Consider the following 21,748-nt stretch of genomic DNA (forward strand, 5'->3'; position numbering starts at 1 on the left):
CTAGGCATCTCTTATGTCCTCCCAATGGCAACTTGTAAAAATGTGTCAGATGATGTCGGCCTATTCACCTATCCCAACTTCCTCTGCCGCCCCACAAGCAGCAGCAGCAGCAGCTAATCAGCAGGGAAAGGGAAACATCAAACACAATGTTGCCATTTCACACATTTCTTCTACAGGTGTTACTGAAAGAGCCTATGGTTAGCAGCAAGCATGTGCTCCCCATAAAATAGTCAGACCCTATGAAAGTGCATCCCACATAGGAAGCTGCCTTGCAGCGGGTCACACTATTTGCCTACCTAGCTCAGTGCTGACTGGCAGCAGCTCTCCAGGGTTTCAGAAAGGATGCATTCCCAACCCAACCTGGAGATTCCCGGAATTGCATGCAAAGAAGATGCTCTAGCCTACTGAGCTACAGTCCTTCCCTTACTACCCCAGATAATGTATATGTTTGCATTGATGTGAGGCTAGGGGTGGAAGGCTCAGTCCTCTCAATCTTTATTGCAGTTGATAATACAAGCAGCGGCCACATTTGGTGATGACAAGTCTAATTGCCTGCAGTTCTCCCCCTTCTCACACTGCTATCTGATGACTTTAAAGTGATGTCAGGGATTGTGCGACTCTTCCCACTTCAGAAAATGCAGTCATTTAGACAGATGCCATAATTTAATACAATTCATGTATACGTCTACAAATAAGGATTTAAGTACCGTAACTAAGGCAGGGTACTAATTTGGAATGATTACAGAATTATAGCAGGGGATACCTGCCAGTATTTAGAACTCAGAAGTTGCAATCAGAGCAAGATACAAGTGGGGATATGGAACAATAGAGAGAACAGGAGGCATCTGAAACAAACTACAGCTTACCATAAACAAGCAGGTTGGTAGTGTACACTGCTCAAATCATGTCTGTCACACCAGTCCTCTTGCCAAGGCAAGAAGAAACAAATCACAGCTCTGGCTTAGCACTACGTGTGAACTAGCACTCATGTTTATCCCTCCAAACCAACTACTAGAAGAAGCCAGGGCAACATATTATGTATCATAATATTTAAAAAGAAATGCATCAGAAAATCTTGCTACTAGACTTCTATTTCATATGATTTTAAAAACTCCTACAAGTTCAGAGAGGAGAGAAACTGGCTTATACTTAGGGTATCCCAGCCCCCAACATGTTGTCTTATTTTGTTGTCCTGACTTGTGGAACGAGAGATTTTATTCTGTGAACCGCCCCGAGACCTCTGGGTATAGGGCAGTATATAAATTCAATAAAATAAAAATAAACAACAACAACAACAACTTTTCAAGAGTGGAGAAATGGCGCTTTTTTCCATTTTCCTAAACCAGGACTCCTTAAACCATGTGAATGGACTCCAAATCCCATCATTCGAAGCCAACAACATTTGGAGGGCCACAGGGAGGAGGAGAAGCAGGATGATCAGGATAGACTCAGTCATGTTCACCAGAACAAAAGTGGGACAAGTTCAAGGTCCATATGAAAAGAAATGGAATGACACCCCAACTTTGAGTGCTGCCCCCTAGATAATAGAAAACTACTTGTAAATACAACTCTCCTGATTTTCTATCTCTCCGTGCGAAGTTATATATGGGCTCGGGAGTGGAAAGACAAATCACCAAGGACAATCCATGGAACAGACTTCCCCAAATGAATTTCCCTTCTGTTTCAGAAGCCGGATCCAGGCAGGAAGCTGCTGCATTGGGAACAGCAAGAACTTCCCACATCTGGTATAGGATGCCCTTGTGTGTGGCAAACCTGCTAAACAGATGACTGCTGTGAACGCATCAGTAACAAGTTGTGGGTGGTATGACAAAATCCCCAAACCCTTCTCTTGTTCAATAGGTTACCAGGAAGAAGAAAATAGATTCTTCTGGGGTTTATTTTGCTTCCTTGTTATCTTGGGCTCAGCTGCTTTTCCCTATAGTTGGGAAGTGGAGAAGAGTAGGAGAAAGCAGACAAGCTGAAGGAAAAGTGCTTGATGGCAGCAGTCCAGAGATTATGGAATATGAGAAATATTACCAAGCTTAACTAGGTATCTCAGAGGTAAAGGTAAAGGACCCCTGGATGGTTAAGTCCAGTCAAATTCAACTATGGGGTGCAGTGCTCATCTCTGCTTTCAGGCCAAGGGAGCCGGCGTTTGTCTGCAGACAGTTTTCCTGGTCATGTGGACAGCATGACTAAACTGCTTCTGGTGCAACAGAACACCCTGACGAGTTCCAGAGCGCATGGAAACGCCATTTACCTTCCTGCCCCAGTGGTACCTATTTATCTACTCATGGTAGTATGCTTTTGAACTGCTAGAAAGAAAGACTCACATTTGGGGGCGGGGGCGGGTTTTAAATCTCTCAAGGGCTCAGAGGTCCCCAGAAGCCACAATCTTGATTCTGACAGAAAATATTAGCCAAATGCCAACTTCATCTAGTGCCTTTAAACTGAAATATTTTACAATGTAGAAGGGAGCTAAACTGAAGATGAGGATATTTGTTGTTATGGGAAAGCCCCACATCCTGTGGTCCTTTGGGAAAACAGTTATTAAGTGTGGGAGATGTTTTCTTGCTGGCTTGCCTAAAGATAGTATGGGGAACACACATCTGTAAATATAAGCAGCAATTATGGCTACCTTCTTTATACACAGAGCCAACTTCATCATACTATTGTACTGTTCAACAAATAATAAAGAATCAGAAGGACAAGACACGTCCTACCACAGTATTGTATTTCAGCACATTAAGAGGAAATGCACTGGCAAATCTTACAACAGAGTTCCTATTTCAGATGTGATTTTTTTTAAAGATTATTTCTTGTAAGTTCAGGGAACTGGATAGCAACCCTGCTTCAACTAACTTGTTTAAATTCCATCTCCTACAGAACTGGAATTCATGCCAATGTCAACTTCTTAACTACTGTGAAAACAAACAACGCTGATTTAAAAAAGCAAACACGACATATGTTCTACTAGGCTGGAACATAGGGAGCACACGATTTCCCTATGCTGCTGGAACAGTGAACAGGACCATTCATTTGGAAGCACGATGCATGCAACACTGCTGGGAGTGCAGCCTAGAAACCAATAAGCCCTGAAAAGCAAAATGTATGTCTGAACTGGACACAGGGAGGATGCTTCCGAACAGGTTCCACAGAAACCAGGCAGTGTTAGAAACAGAGGTATGAAAGCTAGGAGCTAAATGGAACATTAAACCTAGGTTATGGGCACAATGACAGAATAGGCACGTATTTTTTTTTTAACAAGAATACAAAGCTGAAAATGAATGAACTGCAGCTAAAATATTACCACGTTCATTTCCCAACATGGTCTAGTGACTGGTCCTTCCCCTGCCCACCCTGCTAATATTCTCTTCTCCAGTCTTCAGAGAGTAGCTGGAAGTGTGCAGGCAGAAAAAGGTGCTCCTTTCCTTCCACTCTGCAGTTTTAATCTGAAATCTTAGGCGCAGTACTGCGCCCAGAGCTCAGAAAGTGCTCGCGCTAATGAAATTCCCTGTTGCAAAATGCACTTAGAACAATGAGAGTTTCGAATACCGATACTAAAACTAGGTCTTCCTGTCTTCAACCTTAAAATAAGAAATGTCCATATACAATCTCCTCCATGGTATTCAGTGTCCTAAGCTGAAGTTTCTCAAAGCTCCCTAGTCATTTGGTGGCGGTGGTGGGCTTATTAGGAAAGGGCTGTGGCTCAAAGGGAAAGGACATGAATTAATGGAAGAAGACAAGATTTTCATGAAGAAATTCAATCCACGCTTAATCCTCAGCATGTCCAAACCAGGACAGGGAAAGACTCCTGCCTGAGTCCCTGGATAGCCACTGCCATTCAGTGTTGGCAATAGTCATCTAGAGCAGTGTTTCCCAACCTTGTGCCTCCAGATGTTTTGGGACTACAACTCCCATCATCCCTAGCTAGCAAGGCCAGTGGTCAGGAATGATGGGAATCGTAGTCCGAAAACAGCTGGAGGCACAAGGTTGGGAAACACTGATCTAGAGAAATACATGAAGTGACTCAGTATAAGGCAACTTTCTATGTTCCTAAATAATAATAATAATAATAAATTTTTATTTATACCCCGCCCTCCCCAGTCAAAAACCGGGCTCAGGGCGGCTGACACCAACAGAACCACAATAAAACATAACAATTAATTAAAATACAGATTAAAATACAGTATTAAAATTTAAAGTGCAGCCTCATTTCAAGTAGGCCATAAGTGGCTGACACCAACAGAACCACAATAAAACATAAAAAAAAATTAGTTAAAAATACAGATTAAAATACAGTATTAAAATTTAAAGTGCAGCCTCATTTCAAGTAGGCCATAAATCCAAGCCATGAGGGAGAAAAACACAGGGGTCAGGCTGAGTCTAACCCAGAACCCAAAATCACATGCATTTCAGTCCCTGGATGCTCAATATGCAGCTACAGGTATGGATGGGGGTAAGCTGGGATTCAGCTAGGATGATGTTTCTCCTGAACCAATTGGCCAGAGGGGTAGATACACCAGTTTGCCACACCCCCTTTAACTAAAATTCTGGTCAACACTGATCTGACTACTAGAATTCTCCCTTCATCTTAGTTTCTTTCACTTCCGTTAAATATGCATTGCCAAAATCATGCCCCTCCACAGATTCAGCACAGACTTCTTGTCCTTACCTTCAAAGCTCCCCGTGAACATCTCCAACCTTATCTTTCTGTCCTCATTTCCCACTTTTCGCTCTTACAATTATACTACCTTTCTCTAGCCAAGCCTCCCACCTTACTTAAATTACTATATTTCCCAATGCTAAGCCTTACATGCTCCTTCCAATAATTTTTTTGCTACCAGCCTCATCATTGTCCTCTATCTGAACTCAAAACCCGCCAGCTTTTGGCTTAACTCTTTAGTCTTGATTTAAATGGCATCTAGGTACCAATAACTGCATTTCCTCATATTCAGCCCATTACCTCTGCCTTCCCCCACTTCTCCCTCACAAACTGTCACTAGTAAGACATTACATTTTCAATAAAGGTACCACTCTGCTCATCTGATGTAATAATAAAGGAAGATCATATTCACTGCACATCTTACATTTCTTTTTTTTAAAAATAATCAAGCAGTACTGTAACTGCAACCAGCTAATTCCTGTATATACTAGTCAAGAGAATTAAGGACTAATTCAATTCTGAACTGAGAAGAGGACTGGATGGGAAAAGAATGCCTCAACAAGTATGGAGCAATAGTCTGATGGGCAGAATACCCAAAAGTAATTACGTGATATATGTTGAGCATGTGCAATACAGCTTGTAAGTGCAATAAAGAGATTCCAAGTTCATCAAAGGGGTCACAGGGTGCATGTTTGTTTCCATATAGAGCAACTTTTACATAAGAAATTGTCATTATACACATTGATAAAATGCCAATTTTCAATGTACAGACTCATACTATATGTTAAGGACCACTCACGTTCTATGTTATTTATTTTAATACCTGCCCTTCACTGTAAGGTTCCAGAGCGGGTTACAATCCTTTACCATTCATTAAACTTGTTGTAACAGGCTGAAGACATGCCAGTAAGTAGTAGATGTGCCGGTACTTAACTAACCGATTGACATACTATTGCTCAAGTTAACAGCCAACATATTTAAAGCATTTTGCCCCCACTCTTCTGAAGGGGAAAAAAAAGTCCCCAAAGCATCTTACAAAAACCAAGAATCAGACATAATCTTGGAAGGCACAAACAAAAGGCAAAGTGACTGGGAAGGAGAAGAGGGGAAAGAAAACTCAGGCAGTAGTTCCTAGTTACAGAGTTGCTATAATGGGAAGAATTCAAGGAGTAGAGGCTCTAAAACAAGGGTCAGCAAACTTTTTTAGCAGGGGGCCAGTCCACTGTCCCTCAGACCTTGTGGGGGGCCAGACTATATTTTGAAGGGGGGAAAAAAGAATGAATTCCTATGCCCCACAAATAACCCAGAGATGCATTTTAAATAAAAGGACACATTCTACTCATGTAAAAACATGCTGATTCCCGGACCGTCCACAGGCCAGATTTAGAAGGCGATTGGGCTGCATCCGGCCCCCAGGCCTTAGTTTGAGGACCCCTGCTCTAAAAGTTGCTAGCCGAGGCAATGTCCCGTATCTCCATCTGCAATAGCCTGGTGGAATAGTTGTTGCCAGATCACAGTGAAGATTCGTTAGGTGCCCTCTATAGATTAAATGGAATGGATAGAAGCCACAGTTCTGTAAGATTCATCTCATGGGTCCACTGAAACATTTTAAAGGACTGCAACTAAAAAATAAAAAAGTGCCGGTACTCACTATGAAATTATTACAGTAAGTGCCACACTTTGAACCTTTGGGAGGTGGGAACTGTGTATCCCCAGGAAACAAAGCACTGAGTACATCTCTTACTCAGATCTCAAATATTTATTGGCATATGTACCATCTTAAGCCAGCCTTGAAAAGGAAAGTTTTCAATGTTTGATGCTTTATTATGTTTTTAAATTTGTTGGAAGCTGCCCAGGGTGGCTGGGGCAACCCAGTCAAATGGGTGAAGTACAAATAATAAAAATTATTATTATTATTACTACTACTACTACTACTACTACTACAAGATTTCAGTAGGGTTCGGCACAAAAAAAAATCATCAAAAACCTGCATCTAACACTTGTTAGTGTTGTATAACATTCACGACTCTTCATTGTGTGTTGCAGAAACCTGACTACTATCTCCATCTTATCCCCATACTGAGTAAGCATAAGAAAGGCTACTTTACATTTGTCTGAATACGACTCCCTACTAACAACCAACTGATTAATAAACTTACATCAATTTGTCTGAAACCAGGGGCTCTGCAAAATAACGTGCACGCCTGATTCTATTATATCTCTTGCACCTTTCTTAAGAAAACAGAGAGACATGATGCATGACAGCATTTGGACCACTAGAAGATTTTCTAAGTCAGGCATCCCCAAACTTCGGCCCTCCAGATGTTTTGGACTACAATTCCCATCATCCCTGACCACTGGTCCTCTTAGCTAGGGATCATGGGAGTTGTAGGCCAAAACATCTGGAGGGCCGCAGTTTGGGGATGCCTGTTCTAAGTGCTTCCATCCACACACACAGCTAGATTTTATATCAATAAGATTGCTGCAATGGGCATGTCTGTGCTATGGCTCTTCTTGGGCATTTCCACAGGTCAGTGCTGAAACAATGACAGTATTTCCACATAATGCTAAGCCAAGGATGTGGTGCACTGACCACGCCTGATCGCTTCAGCCTCAGTCCTTCTCCTGTATGAGTGGGGTACAAACCAGGAAAGAGATAGGCAGTTAAGTGCTACATTCAAACCTAGGATTATGGTTTCTCTCTCTCTAACAAGTCATGACTGCAAGCCTGTGGTTTTATGAAAAGTGCAAAAGAATCATTAAAGGGGTGGGCTAACAAAAATAAATAAATGTCCAGCTGCTGAAATCATCAGCCATTTGGAAATTTAAAAAGATTGCTCCCAGAAACAAGAATAAGAAGTCCTTAAAGCAGAAGGCATGAAGGATGAGGAAGGTGGGTGGGGCATGGCGGGAGAAGGGTGGAGTTCAAGATAAACCAAAGAGAATGCAGGGGAAATGACCAACTATGTCTCCTTAATAGTGTCTTGTGACAGAACTTTCCTTCCTTTCCAGATGTTACTGTCCCATAGTGAAAGTCTGGATTGTGTGAAGTTAGAGGTTCATCCAGAATTAATGTAGGCAAAATCCACATTAAGCAAAAGTATGGACGGGCTCCACCCTCAATTCCACTGGCAACAATTGCAGCATGGGGTACAGTTTCCAGAGCTGCTCAAGCATAGCTAAACCAACACAATTTTAACAGAAGGTAAAACAAGGATGCGCTTCTCTCCATCAACCACATGAAGCGGGAATGAGCTATGCACAAGTGTGAAAGTACATCATTATCTGGCACTTCAGAAGAGATGTTAGCAAGACGTTTTACACCAGGAAGGCATTTGCAGGCAAAAGTTAGTCTGCTTTTATGAGCAGTGATGGGTACACCCAGACTGCTCTGAGAAACAGTTAATACTTTGCTTCATGCTTTTTCATTCACCATGTTTGGACTGTTAGAGCATGACATAATAAGCTGAAATATGAACCAGTCTTTCAGCTGCACACAAAGCTTCTTTGCTTTCCCCTTTGCACAAGTGAGCAAGCAAACAGGAGGTCCTCCATTAACTATAAACCAGGGAATTATGGCCAACAACTTCAGAACAAGTCAGAACATTCAAGCATGGTTTGAAGTCTACTCATTGCAAAGCTGTTAGCCATAGTTTCCTGGTTCAGACAAAACAAGAAACTAGTTAAAAGAAGATTTCCTGGCTGGTTGGTTGGTTTACCCCTTCACACACAGGTGCTGCATATAGAGCAAGGAGGCTTCTTCATATGTCAACTTACTAAGTCAAAATATGACCACCCAAACTCTCCTACAAAATGGTACAATTAAGCACTATCTTCTCTCAGCATTTTATGCAAGGGGCGTCAGCTGTGAGTCAATTGCCCAAGGAGGAAATCTGAATCCTACATTCTGTACTGCTGCCTCTGAAATGGACAGCTGCATTGGTACACTGTTTTAAAGGAAATCCATTTGACATACACAGAAACTAGTCTGCTGCTCTTCTGAATTCAATATGCCTGTGTTGTGTAGATTAATACCATGCTCCAGCTGTGCTTATATGTTTTTTTTCCTCCATGGAATAATGCTGTTAAAACCACAGATCCCTTTGTTATATATCTTATGGGGATAATTCACAAGAGTAGTACTTGCCTAAACAGAGCTTCCATCAGCAGCTGCTCCCACCAAGCAATATTTATTTTCAATTTGTCACAAATATAAGAGTCACTGTGTCCATGGCTTAGGAAAATCTGGGTTCAAATCCCTATTTACCATCAAGCTGAGTGGTTGACCTGGGGCCAGTCACATGCTTTCAGCCAGGTCTCCTCCACAGGATTGTTGTGAGGTTAGACCAGGCATCCCCAAACTTCGGCCCTCCAGATGTTTTGGACTACAATTCCCATCTTCCCCGACCACTGGTCCTGTTAATTAGGGATCATGGGAGTTGTAGGCCAAAACATCTGGAGGGCTGCAGTTTGGGGATGCCTGGGTTAGAGTAAGTGCAAGCTCCATGCATGTGCATTGTTGTGAGCTGTTTGGAGGAAGGATGGAATGAAAATGTGAGATAAAAATAATGGATATGAAGATGTGGCAATAATTATGGTAGCTGATTGCAAGATCTAGTAATCATATATGGTAGGAATTATACTCCATTTCCTATTCACAGCAGGGAACAACTCCCTGAAGACTAAAAACAGATTACTGCTTTTGGAATAAAATTTAGATATGGATTTGTGCACAACTGATGCCTTTTTACTGGCAACTTGTCGAGCTAGACAGAAGTTAATAGGTGTCAAACATCACAGGGAAGCAAAGTTTTAATTTCCTCAGATCAGCATTCCAGACAATGTTTACAGTTGTATGTAACTTTTTTGTGAAGGGTTATTCAAGTAGTTCCCCCCCCCCTAAAAACATCGGCTGGCTGAAATCTAAGCAAAAAAAAAATCACTGCCAGGATTATACCAAACCCTGCATTTATTTCCCCAGAATATCTTCCCTTTTTATGGTACTGTTCTCCAGTTCTGAATCATCAACATGAATGTGTTGTTCTAATGCATTTTGTGTGCTTTATTGCTGGTTTGAGCTATACCTGAAGGAGTGTCTCCATCCCCATTGTTCAGCCCGGACACTGAGATCCAGTGCCGAGGGCCTTCTGGCGGTTCCCTCACTACAAGAAGTGGGGTTACAGGGAACCAGGCAGAGGGCCTTATTGGTAGTGGCGCCTGCCCTGTGGAACACCCTCCCATCAGATGTCAAGGAAATAAGCAACTATTCTACTTTTAAAAGACATCTGAAGGCAGCCCTGTTTAGGGAAGTTTTTAATGTTTAATGCTGTATTGTGTTTTTAATATTTGATTGGGAGTCGCCCTGAGTGGCTGGGGAAACCTAGTGGGGTATAAATAATAATGATAATAATTAAGAATGAGACATGAATATACTATAGATCAAATCAATGATATTAGGAGGATGGAACATTGGGACCGTGATTCCTGTTAGTTGTAGGGAGACACCTAAATATAAAGACGCTTTCATCCTTGCATACAACAGACCCATGTGGTGGAATTCAGTAGCAAATGTAGAATTCTCCTTGTTATTTATCAGAGAGCAAAATGGAAGTAATGGAGGAACTTGCTGGGAAGTTGCACTTGGTGGAGCAAGAAGCATAACCCTTTTCTTGTCTGCCACCACTTATTGCCTGCAAACCTCCCCCCCCCCCCAACTGCTTTTCTTCATTTGATTAGTAGATGGTGGAGTCCTTAGCTAGGGAAAAACCAGCATGGGAAAACTGCAGAGGATCCCTGCTCAAATTGCCTCACTGCTTAGTAGATGTGTAGCAAGCATGGGACTGGGAACTGCCATGTTTTAATGAAGCGCTACAGTAAGTCACTTTCTCTTATATTAAATTTTATGTTTTTCACCTTTCTGACTAAAGGTAGAAGGTGATAATATTCAATTCCATGGATGAACAGGTCACCTCTAACGATGACATGCTCGGGAAGCCAACATAGCCATAAATGAAAACTTTACAGAAGGTCACACTTGGGAAGATGATACTTTCTATCCTCTGTATTCATTTATTCTCTTTCAAACTTACACAATGATTTAAACAAAAAATAAAAAAAATCCTTCCAGTAGCACCTTAGAGACCAACTAAGTTTGTCGTAGGTATGAGCGTTTTTGTGTATGCACACTTCTTCAGATACACTGAAACAGAAGTCACCAGACCCTATGTATAGTCAGAGGGTGGGGAGGGGTATTACTCAGAAGGGGGTGGGAATGGGTGATTGGCTGATAGGAGTGGTAAACCTGTTGATGACTGTTAACGACTGCAATTGGTCTCGCAGGAAAAAAGCAAGGGGTGAGGTGCTAAAGAAAGCTTTATCATGTATAATGAGATAAGAATCCAATGTCCTTATTCAGACCAGGTCTCTCTGTGGTTTTAAGCTTGGTAATGAGTTGCAATTCAGCAACTTCTCTTTCCAGTCTGTTTCTGAAATTTTTCTGTAATAAAACAGCTACTTTGCGATCTTGTATAGAATGTCCTGGGAGATTGAAGAAGAGGAGTTTGGATTTGATATCCCGCTTTATCACTACCCGAAGGAGTCTCAAAGCGGCTAACAATCTCCTTTCCCTTCCTCCCCCACAACAGACACCCTGTGAGGTGAGTGGGGCTGAGAGACTTCAGAGAAGTGTGACTAGCCCAAGGTCACCCAGCAGCTGCATGTGGAGGAGCGGAGACGCGAACCCGGTTCCCCAGATTACAAGTCTACCGCTCTTAACCACTACACCACACTGAAGTGTTCTCCTACTGGTTTCTCTGTCTTGTGATTCCTGGGAGGAAGACCTTTCATTGCCTACAGACAGCCACCCAATCTTAAACAACTCCTCACCCACAATAATACCACCACCAGACTTAACATGGACACTGGTACCAGAGCCTGCAATAAACCCAGATGCCAACTTTGCTGCCACATACACCCGGACAACACCATTACTGGCCCCAACAACATCAAACATACCATCTCAGGACTATTTAATTGCTCATCTTCTAACATTGTGTATGCCATCAAATGCCAATGGTGCCCTTCAGCTCTCTATATTGGACAAACAGGCCAAACCCTACGCCTATGGATAAATGGACATAAATCTGACATCAGGATCAGTGCACACTATAGCCTCCACTAAGTTAAGCAGTGGAGACAGCACTACACTCTTACTTTTTTCAGAGGTACAGTGTCCCTCATCATCCTTCCTTTTATTTTCTGTTTCGTCAGAGTAGTAACCAAAGTCATCTTTTTTGAGCCTTATTCAATAGCAGCTCTGGGTCAGCAACTCTTACGGTCCGTGAACACATCTGGAATTTTGAGAGCGCGCCATGGGCACCAGTCACAAAATGGCTGCCATGAGGTATACAATAACTGCCACATCTGAAAGAGAGGCAGGACTACAAAATGGTGTTGGGGTGTCCCCACATCAATGGAGAAAAGGCGTTGCCCACTGCTCCACAATACTTTACAGTTAATCTCTATGATTTGCTAAGATCTTTCTCTGGCACCCTAGGAAGTACAGACAGGCACCCACAGGCACCAACCACATTGGCCATCAATGTTCTCTATCTACGTTACTGTGTAAGTAAAAGGGCAACATTGATCCCAGCCTTAGGCAGGGAGTTCCTTGCGTGACCCGTCCTGACCCTGCATAGATTAGATTAGATGGGGACAACCTTCAAGGGTGTGTGTAAGGATGTGAACAGATGTTAGGAGAAGATTTGTTAGATATTATCCTTCCTTCCTCCCTCACATTTGTGAGTTCAGCAGAGTGCATCCCTTTGAAGCTTTAAAAGGTATCCCACAGTGTGGATGCTCATGTAACTGTGCTGATTTGATATGTGAACTTAGGTATCATGCATGAACTGAACACAATGAAATTTAGGCTCAGTTTGAGAACATTAAAAAATGAAAGTGCAGAATGCTTTAGTACTTTAGAACAAGTGTTCACTATGATCTTCCCATTACATAGGCAAGCAAAATAACCTAACAATGTTCAGAGGGCAATGATATATATTAAAGTTAAAACAATCCAAAGTGTCAAATTCTGTCATCTGACTTGAACAGAGAACTTATTCAAGGAACCATTGATCAAAGCAAGTTCAAGATCCCTCATAATATTTTAAACAATACAGTCCAGTGTGTTTTCACGCTTAACTTTAAAAGCGTATTATGACTCATTACATTGTAAGAAAAGAATCAGTTGTGTGATAGTTCACATACAAAAACCACAGACTTTTTTTTTTTAAAAAAAAATGCTTGGTTCCCTTAGTTTACCATTCAAATGAGATCTGAAACAAACAAACAAAAACACAATTAAGTTTCAAGAACAATGGATTATTTAGGTAAAGAGAGATAGCAATTAATATTTTTAAGTTCATCAGGGGGAAAGTATGCATATGAAAAGAAAGGATTTAAGCGTGGACTGGACCAAAGGATCCCACAATTGAAATGTAGCCAACTATAATGACCAATACTAATCAAATTTGACCATTACTGCGTCTCACAAAGGGTTTTTAATCCTGCCTGGACAAAATGTACAGTTGAATAGGAAGAAAGAGAGCTGCTTTTCTTTCAGGATTTGCCTCCAGCTGTTCAGAAGAAGAAAGCACAGTTTAAACACAAACAGATTTGTCTTTCTTTTCCCAGTTCAAACTGAACGTTGGAGCCGTAACTCCAGGTAGTTAAAAGTAGGCTGTTCATGGAGTTTGTAACTAACATAACTTTTCAACAGTAGCAGTGTGGCCAAAGGTCCATTTAGTTGATTTTCCTGAAGTTACCTTTTCAAAAGTTTGCTGAAAAAAATGTGTGCCATCTTCTCTCTCAAACAAAAAGTGGCATTAGTCTTCCAAGAAGAGACGGAGATGCAGAGAGCTGATGTTTGTATAATCAACTTTTCTTTAGTATTCTACAGCTATGTCCTTTAAAAGTGGGGGGAGGAACTGGCCTGCTCATTTCCTCTTCTCTTATGAAAACCCCAGTGTTCAAGACCCATTCAGCTTAGTCGGTCTCACGCCAAGGAATCTGGCTACAAGATTGTTTCTCAGGCATGTAACAGGGTTTAGACTGAAAAGGGAGGGGTTGGGATGGAAGTTAGTAACACATGGGCAGTTAACAAGCAGCCAGATCCAAGTATTCCTCTGGCACAAGATCTTCCTAAGCCTGCTTTAGAGGGAGGAGCTGTGTTGTACAATCCTCTGTCAACAAAAGGTATTTGCATGCACAAGGCAGGTTTGCCAGTGTATCTATTGACAGCAACGGGGTATATAAGAAAACATCCTTCTCTTGAAATATCCAAGTCCTTTTTGCTTTTAGCATGGCATTCATACTTGAGTTCTGCTTTTCATCCAAACCTCTGGGAGGCGCCCCAAAAGTCTACAGGGAACAACTGAGGTGCAGCTCTGAAGTCTGGATGTTCCTTCAGCAGCAGTTCAGGGGACCCTGCTGGGCAATGCTGCAGTAACTTGAAAAGGGTCGCCTGCCCTCGACTCAAAGGCTACAATAACCCCAAAAATGTATGGTGGCTTGCCTGATCTAGTATTCAAACAAACATGAGAGTGAGAAATCCATCTGATGTCGTTAAGTCTATAAGCCAGTTAGGAAATTTCCTAATAATTCAAAATCTATCAAGAGGTCAGTGGCGGAGCTCCGGCACTAGGGGGTGGAGAGCAGACGGCGGCGGGGCTGACGCGTGTTGTGGGGGCGTGGCGCGCCGCCTGCAGGGGCGGGGTGCCCAGCACAGGTGGGGGGCAGCCGCGATGGCACCCTACTGGGATCACGCTGCCGGGGGCGGTGTGCTCCCCCCCGCACTCCTCGTCCTCTGCCAGTGCAAGAGGTAAACCAAGTGTCTGCACAGCTACCAGAAGCATGAGGGCCTGTCTGGAACTGAAGCTCCTGTTGAGGTGGCTATTCTAATCCAGAGTGCTTTGAGAATGTATTCACAACTCAAACTGCATTTTGAGGACCTGTTTAAAGAGTCCATTCCCCCCCCCCTCAATTGGTAACATCAGGGGTCAAGTAACTACTTACCATAACTGGGCAGTTCCTGTTAGTTTGCGCATTCCTTAATGTGGTTTACTGATCAAAGCTTGTTCAGGTTCTCATTAATTATTGGCATCAATTATGCCAGCTAAGCACTGGTATTAGAAAATAGTATCTCATCCAACTCTCATCCTATACTGTACTTCCCTGAGCTTCCTAGTGAAATCTATCCAACTCCTTTTGCACCAGAAGGGTAAGTCAATAGCCCAGGTAGATAAGAATATTGGAAAGAGTGTGACTTCTATAAGTGAGCTGTGGGGTGAAGTGCATTCAGAGCTCCATCGGGAGGAACACTGTTCGTTGCCCTTGTGTTACAGAGGCCTGATTGGAGTCCAATAGAAGATGGGTATTTAGTGCCATTTAGTCCTGTGCTGTGGAAGGAACATTCTCTCAGCAGAGATTTAGCAGGCTTTCAGGTGTATCTTGAATGCCCTTTCATGCCAAGAGGCCTTCACGGGTGTTTAAATTGATTAACAAGTCAATTTAATGATTATTTGTATTGTTTACAATGATATTTTATGTTTTACAATATGGCTGTATAGAATAAACAAATGTTCTGATCGCAACTAACAGTTTCAGGCAGGATGGAACATTAACAACGTTTTAGAGTGGCCTTTGTTTTAAAACATCACGTTCTTCTTAAAGATCAAGACTGTTGCTTTAACAGCCCTGGCCAAAGCAACATTGTTTCTGGATGCTTCCAATCCTGCTCTGGACAGCAGTCCTTTCGCTTATCTTCTTCACATGCTTGCTATTGCAAGCAAGACTTCAGTCTTGCCCCACAGTAGGTCACTGTTCCCAAATGCTGCTTATCTAGTCTAAAACTGTCAAAACAACCCTAAGTCTCCGGGTTCAAATCTCTGTAGGTACACTTTACAGAACTGATCATATAAGGTTTCTTCTTTTTTAACCTTTGTTGTTATCACATTAAAACAACAGAAATGCAAATATACCCCCACCCCAATTTAAGAGTCCATATCTTATTTAATTAGCTAGAAAGCTGGGAGAAGAGGAACATTTTTTGCCTGGCGTATAAAGTTATGTAACAAAGGTGCAAGATGAGCCTCCCTGGGGAGAGCATTCCACAAATGGGGAGCCACCACCACAAGGCCCATTCTCATGTTGCCACCTCCAGAACTCTCAAGGAGAAGGAACACAAAAGAGAGCCTCAGATGATGAGCACGGGGTCGGGGTCGGTTCATATGGGTAGACACAGTCCTTGAGATATTGTGGTCCTGAGCCATTTAAGGCTTTATAGGTGAAAACCAGAACTTTGAATTGCAGCAATATAACCTAGAGGTTACCAGAGCAAATGCAGCAGAAGTTAGGCTATCCCTATCCAGATAGGGGTGCAACTGGGCTGTCATCTGAAGCTGATGAAAGCCACTCTGTGCCACTGAAGCTACCTGAGCCTTAAAGGTAAAGGTAAAGGGACCCCTGACCATTAGGTCCAGTCGTGACCGACTCTGGGGTTGCGCGCTCATCTCCCATTATTGGCCGAGGGAGCCGGCGTATAGCTTCCAGGTTATGTGGCCAGCATGACAAAGCTGCTTCTGGAGAACCAGAGCAGCACATGGAAACGCCGTTTACCTTCCCGCTGTAGCGGTTCCTATTTATCTACTTGCATTTTGACGTGCTTTCGAACTGCAAGGTTGGCAGGAGCTGGGACCCAGCAACGGGAGCTCACCCCGTCACAGGGATTCGAACCGCCGACCTTCTGATCAGCAAGCCCTAGGCTCAGTGGTTTAACCACAGCGCCGTGATAGCAAAAAATCCAAAAGTACCTGCTCCTTCAGAGAGAGAGTGTGTGTAACCCCATCAAGAACAGGCAACCCCCCTCCCAAATCCATCACAGTCTAGGGAACCGCCCACTAAAAGTGCCTCCATCTTATCTGGATTGAGCTTCAGTTTGTTGGCTCTCATCCAGACTGAGACAAGACCTCAGTCTAGCACATTTACTATCACACCTGCAGATGTAAAGGAGAATTAAAGCTATGTGTCATCAGCATATTGCTGACAATATGCTCCAAAACTCTGAATGACCCCACTAACGGTTTCATGTAGATGTTGTACAGCATGAGGGATAAAACTGAACCATGGGGCCAAATAGCACTCCCAATCATCACTTTCTGGAAACAACTATCCATGTAAGACTTGGAGAGTCACTCCAAAAGGATACCATAGCCAATGGCATTGAAAGCTGCTGAGAGGTTGAGGAGAATGAACAGGGACACATCCCCCCCCCAAAAAAAAGAGGTCATCATACAGGGCAACACAAGCAGTTTCTCTGCCAAAACAGGGCCTAACCCCCAATTGAAATAGATCTAGAAAATCTGTTTCCTCCAAGGGCACCTGAATATGATCCGCAGCCACACACTCAAGACCCTTGCCCAAGAAAGGGAGTTTGGCAACTGGCTGGTAATGACTTAAGGTTTTTCTAATCCGGGGAGGGTCCCCCCCCTTTATCAATGTTATAATACTTTAAAAACATCCTTTTTTACCACAAGTAATATTAAACATCTAAACTGAAAACTAAGATATCCAAGATTCAATATCAGAACAAATTGCAACAATAATCAGGAAACATTTCACATCTCTCTAACTCTTGCTTATCATTGTGATTGTACTCTTTGTGGCTCTCTCCTCCCCTTCCACATTTTAATCAATATTCTTCAATACTGCCCTAGTCTCATGATTTAATTTAGTCAGTCAATTAACGTTTAAAGTCTTAATGTTTTACTGCATTAATGAATCTTAGTAGAAGAATGGTCTACCAAATTCCATAACAGTTAATCAGTTTCAAGTCATGTGTAGAAGCAATTAAGTAGATAGCACAGGATGCCAATAAAAAAATCATTCCGGAACCTTAATGGTTTGGCTACCATTTCAATTGCCAATCTTTCAATTTTAGGACTAAGAGGCGCGTATCCTTGGATAGGTTGCAGTTGCTTAGCAGACCTGACCCGCTCCTGTACAATGAGTTCAATGTTTCATTTTGCTTTTCAACTCTTAAGCACACAGCTCAATGAGACCTGTCTCCAAGCTTGTGTTTAGTGGCCCATTTCTTCTGCAAAGAGGGCAAAACGATACAGATTGCTTGCAACCATCTTCGATGAATGGGCAGAAACTAGTTTTAAAACTGTTTAGCGTGCTTAAAAAAAAGTTAATAGGAGTACATTGTATCATTTTGGAATTGTGAAATGAACCACGTGCACATACATACAAAGCCAGTCTGTTTGAGCTCTTGCGCAAAATAAACTTCTGTGCACCCAACAAATGTATCTAATATCTGGATCCACAATGCTCATCCAAGCCTATTTGAACAGGCTAAGTATTTTTATATACAAAAATCTAACAACCCCCCCGCCCAGAAGCACTAAATTGTCCTTAACTAGATCTGGATCAAGGCCAGCACAAGTCCATTAATATAAATGGCACTTTCCCCATCAACTTCATTGGAGTGGAGAGTGCACTCACTATTTGTCAAGGTTAAAAGGGACAGTTCTTCTGCCTTCCCTTCCTCCCTTCTTTCAAAGTTAAGCAAGCACTGCAATTCAGGAGCCTAATCTCCATTCCCAACGTGTAAGGAATTGTGGAAACCATAAAGCAGTTTGAGAATGTCAGCTAATTTGATGCTGTACATCCGCTTTGGCCAACCAAGACCATATAGACATATAATTTAAACTAAAACCAGATGCACAGCACAAACATCTGGATACTAACATAGGGATATGAACTGATAAACAGCAGTCTTGCTCTGATAACGTTCATTGGGTCATACAAAGTCTAAAACTGAGCAACTTGGTCTTCTTTATCTGAAGCGTCAGCATTTTACAAAACTGCTCTACCCAGGAGCCAAAAGAATTCATTTTAACCTTCCAAACCAAAGAGGCTTATTGTAAGCAAACTATACAATAGATAGTCCGAGATCCACCGGTGTGCTGAATTTCAATTATTCCAGTTATTCTGAGAACCAAGATATCCTGCACATATTAAAGTTTATAATGCCAAAATAGAATATTAGGGCCCCCCCCCTCAATTGTATCTGCAAAGACACAAGAACAACCAAAATCAAACAAGAACTCTGAATAAGCCCTTCTGGTTTCAGTTTTTACATCTTTTTTTAACTTATAAGTATTGCCACACTCCAGAAATCCCCTTAAAATTGGTCACAATTGCGGTCACAGTTGTGTTTTTCCCCCTGTACATGTTTAGAGATCTTTCCTCTCTTTCTTTCTTTCTTTCTTTCTTTCTTTCTTTCTTTCTTTCTTTCTTTCTTTCTGAGCAGCCAGTGTTAAAGACCTTCTCTAAATAAATATTTTTTCTGCATAAATTCCTGTTAGGATACCTATGAAGTTTTGGTCATAAAAATACACTGTGAATATACTCCACCACAATGGGAAAAAACTTTCTTGGCTATTTCTCCTGCCACATCAGTGTTATCTCTAACCTACAATACCTCCTCTTCCTGATCAGTATTCCACACTTTCGCTACCTCTGCCCACCCCCTGCAATAACAGACCTTCACTAAATAAGGACTTCCTAAAATTAATTCAAGTCATTCACCACACCTTCCATATGCTATGTACTATATACCTATTTATTTGATGACCACATAAGTAAAGCAGCATCTCAGGAGTGCATTAGTACATTTATGCTGACTGTAAAATTATTACACGTGTCACAAAGAACTGATACCATGCTTAATTCTCACAACTTCATCCAAAAAATAAATCCCCGAGTCTTTTTTTATTTTTTAAAAAAGCAGTCTACAGCTGGAATGCATTAGTGAAATCTTTGCCATATTCTTTTAGCCATCAAGACTAAGCTCCAGTGCATCGTTATTTCAATAACTCAAGAGAGCTTTAAAAGTAGTTAAATACCTTTTTCTGGGAGGGGGGGGTATGTAAAGTAAAAGGAGGTGTAAAGAAGGGAGGGTTGTCATTTGCACACAAAGATCGGGCAAAACCTTTCCCACAAGGACACCCGCCCGGTCCATGACTTTCAGAGTAGATCTATTGATTGTGTTTAATGAAGCAGGCTTTAAGGTCATACAAGCCTAAACGAAGACACAAGCCGGGACGTATGACTTACAGCCAAGTATAAATTCTCATTTGGGCTGGGTGGACACACTTAATTCAAAAAAGTGAACACCGTAGCCAAGATCTCAAGAAGGCGAAACGGTTTGCTTATGCCTTTCCTCTAATCATCCCTTTCCAAAATACAGCTCCAACCCACCAGAGGCAGATTAGATCTGCTTTGTTGCAATTTAAAAAAGGGACACAGTAAGAGTGTGAGAGTCCATGAACTATATGCAGGGCAGTATTGCAGTTTTAAAGTCATGTTACAGTTTTAAAGTCCTGTACCAAAACAAAACATGCATCTTAAGCTTGCTCTTTCGCACTGCTTTGTGTCTGGTCAGAAGCTTTAACAGAGCAGAGAAAACTCCTCTGCAGGGTGATCTGTAGCCAGCGGGGCTCTAACCTTACTGTGAAGTTAAAGGGAGTTAAAGCCTTCCCTCGGCTGCATTTTGTCGCTTCCCCTTCCCTCCTCTCAGCATCCCAAGGATCTCAAAGGGTAAAGCAACTCCCAACTTCTTCCCAAATGCTCAGCACCTCTCTCCCTCAGCACCTCAAGGCAACGCTGAAAGAGCCGAAGCAGCAGCCCTTCTCTTACCCATAGCGTCTGGCAGGCGTGCAGGTGGCTCGGCTGGCGGCGGCAGTGGCGACTTCCCTGCTTGCCCTTCAAGGCTGGCTTTCCCGGGCTGGCTGCAAGGAGACGAGCAAACTCCTCCCGCCGGTGGCGTCCTCTCTCGGAACAGGCGCTTCAGCTGCTCCTCCGCGCGCCGCTCCCTCCCTGGATGCGCTCTCGCGCCTGCTTGGCCGAAGGGGGCGGGGCCTGCGCGGAGCCGCCTCAGAGAGAGGAGACCCCGCCGCGGGTCCGCAGGCCGGGGAGGAGGGAAGCTCCGCGGAGGCAGCTCTTCCCCTCGGCCTCGGACGCCTTTATGAGGGGGGCAGCAATGCAGGGCGAGGAGACTTCAGGTGCCTGGAGCTTCCCGGGCATCGCGTGGCTCTTTACACGCGCCTTGCAGCTAACTCTCTCTCCTGGGGGAGGATATCTCCCGAGTAACACCATTGGACCTCTAAGGAATACACGCTTGTAGTGGTGCGCGCGCGTGCGCCCTCAGGTGCGTCAGGAGATAAGAAGGCGCCTACTGTTGAGCCGGCCCATTGGCCCATCTAGCTCGGTTTCTAGATGGCACCTGGGACCTTCTCCACGCCCAGCAGAGGCTCCACCAATGAGCTGCTACACACCTAATGAAGTGGGTGTGGCCAAAGGTGTTCCTCAGGTGCAGCACTGTGTCCTCCCTCCACCTGCAGCTCCCCCATCTCTAGACTTGGGGGAAATTCTGTGCTGGTTAAATTTCTGTTTGTCAGTACTTCAGTTATAAAAAGCAGCTAGGGGGTGTTCTTGAAGAAACTGCATCTGTTGTAATGGGGTGCCACTGGTTGGAGATTATCAGCACTGGAGATGGGCAGGTGAGGAGACTGAGGTTCATCACTCCCACTTGCCCATAGAGTTTACCTCACCTGGACGTGAGGCTACAAAGGGTGAGAGGAGAACCACGGACAACCTTGGAGGAAAAGCAGAATATAAGAGTAATATCATAAATGAGAAATTCCTTCCAGTAGCACCTTAGAGACCAACTAAGTTTGTTATTGGTATGAGCTTTCATGTGCATGCACACAAAAGCTCATACCAATATAACAAACTTAGTTGGTCTCTAAGGTGCTTTACCTTTAAGGTGCTACTGGAAGGAATTTTTTATTTTGTTTTGACTACGGTAGACCAACACGGCTACCTATCTGTATCATAAATGAGGTGTTTGGTACACCACTGTCAGACAGAGAAATACGAACCAAACTAGGAAGTCTCATCTGCACGTTACAATGTGACCCAGCATCATACCATTTTAAACAGGCATGATGGCTTCCTCCA

The 21,748-nt window shown here is 43.0% G+C and overlaps 1 protein-coding gene across 4 annotated transcripts in view; it reads right to left on the reverse strand.

Annotated features, from left to right (window-relative positions):
- GPM6B (glycoprotein M6B) overlaps positions 1 to 21,245 on the reverse strand; it is a 104,098-nt gene extending 82,853 nt beyond the window's left edge. For 2 of the 4 annotated variants that reach the window (XM_088667731.1, XM_088667732.1), the window contains exon 1: positions 20,426 to 20,796. In XM_088667731.1, coding sequence (XP_088523857.1) covers positions 20,426 to 20,429 — 4 coding nt within the window. In that variant the 5' untranslated portion in view covers positions 20,430 to 20,796. Of the gene's footprint in view, positions 1 to 20,425 lie in introns of all 4 variants that reach the window. The other 2 variants (XM_035116833.3, XM_088667735.1) reach the window with 2 other exon arrangements.
- Between the last annotated feature and the right edge of the window lie 503 nt (positions 21,246 to 21,748).

The sequence above is a fragment of the Zootoca vivipara genome, chromosome 4 (assembly GCF_965207765.1).
Source record: "Zootoca vivipara chromosome 4, rZooViv2.hap1.1, whole genome shotgun sequence".
NCBI classification, from domain to species: domain Eukaryota; kingdom Metazoa; phylum Chordata; class Lepidosauria; order Squamata; family Lacertidae; genus Zootoca; species Zootoca vivipara.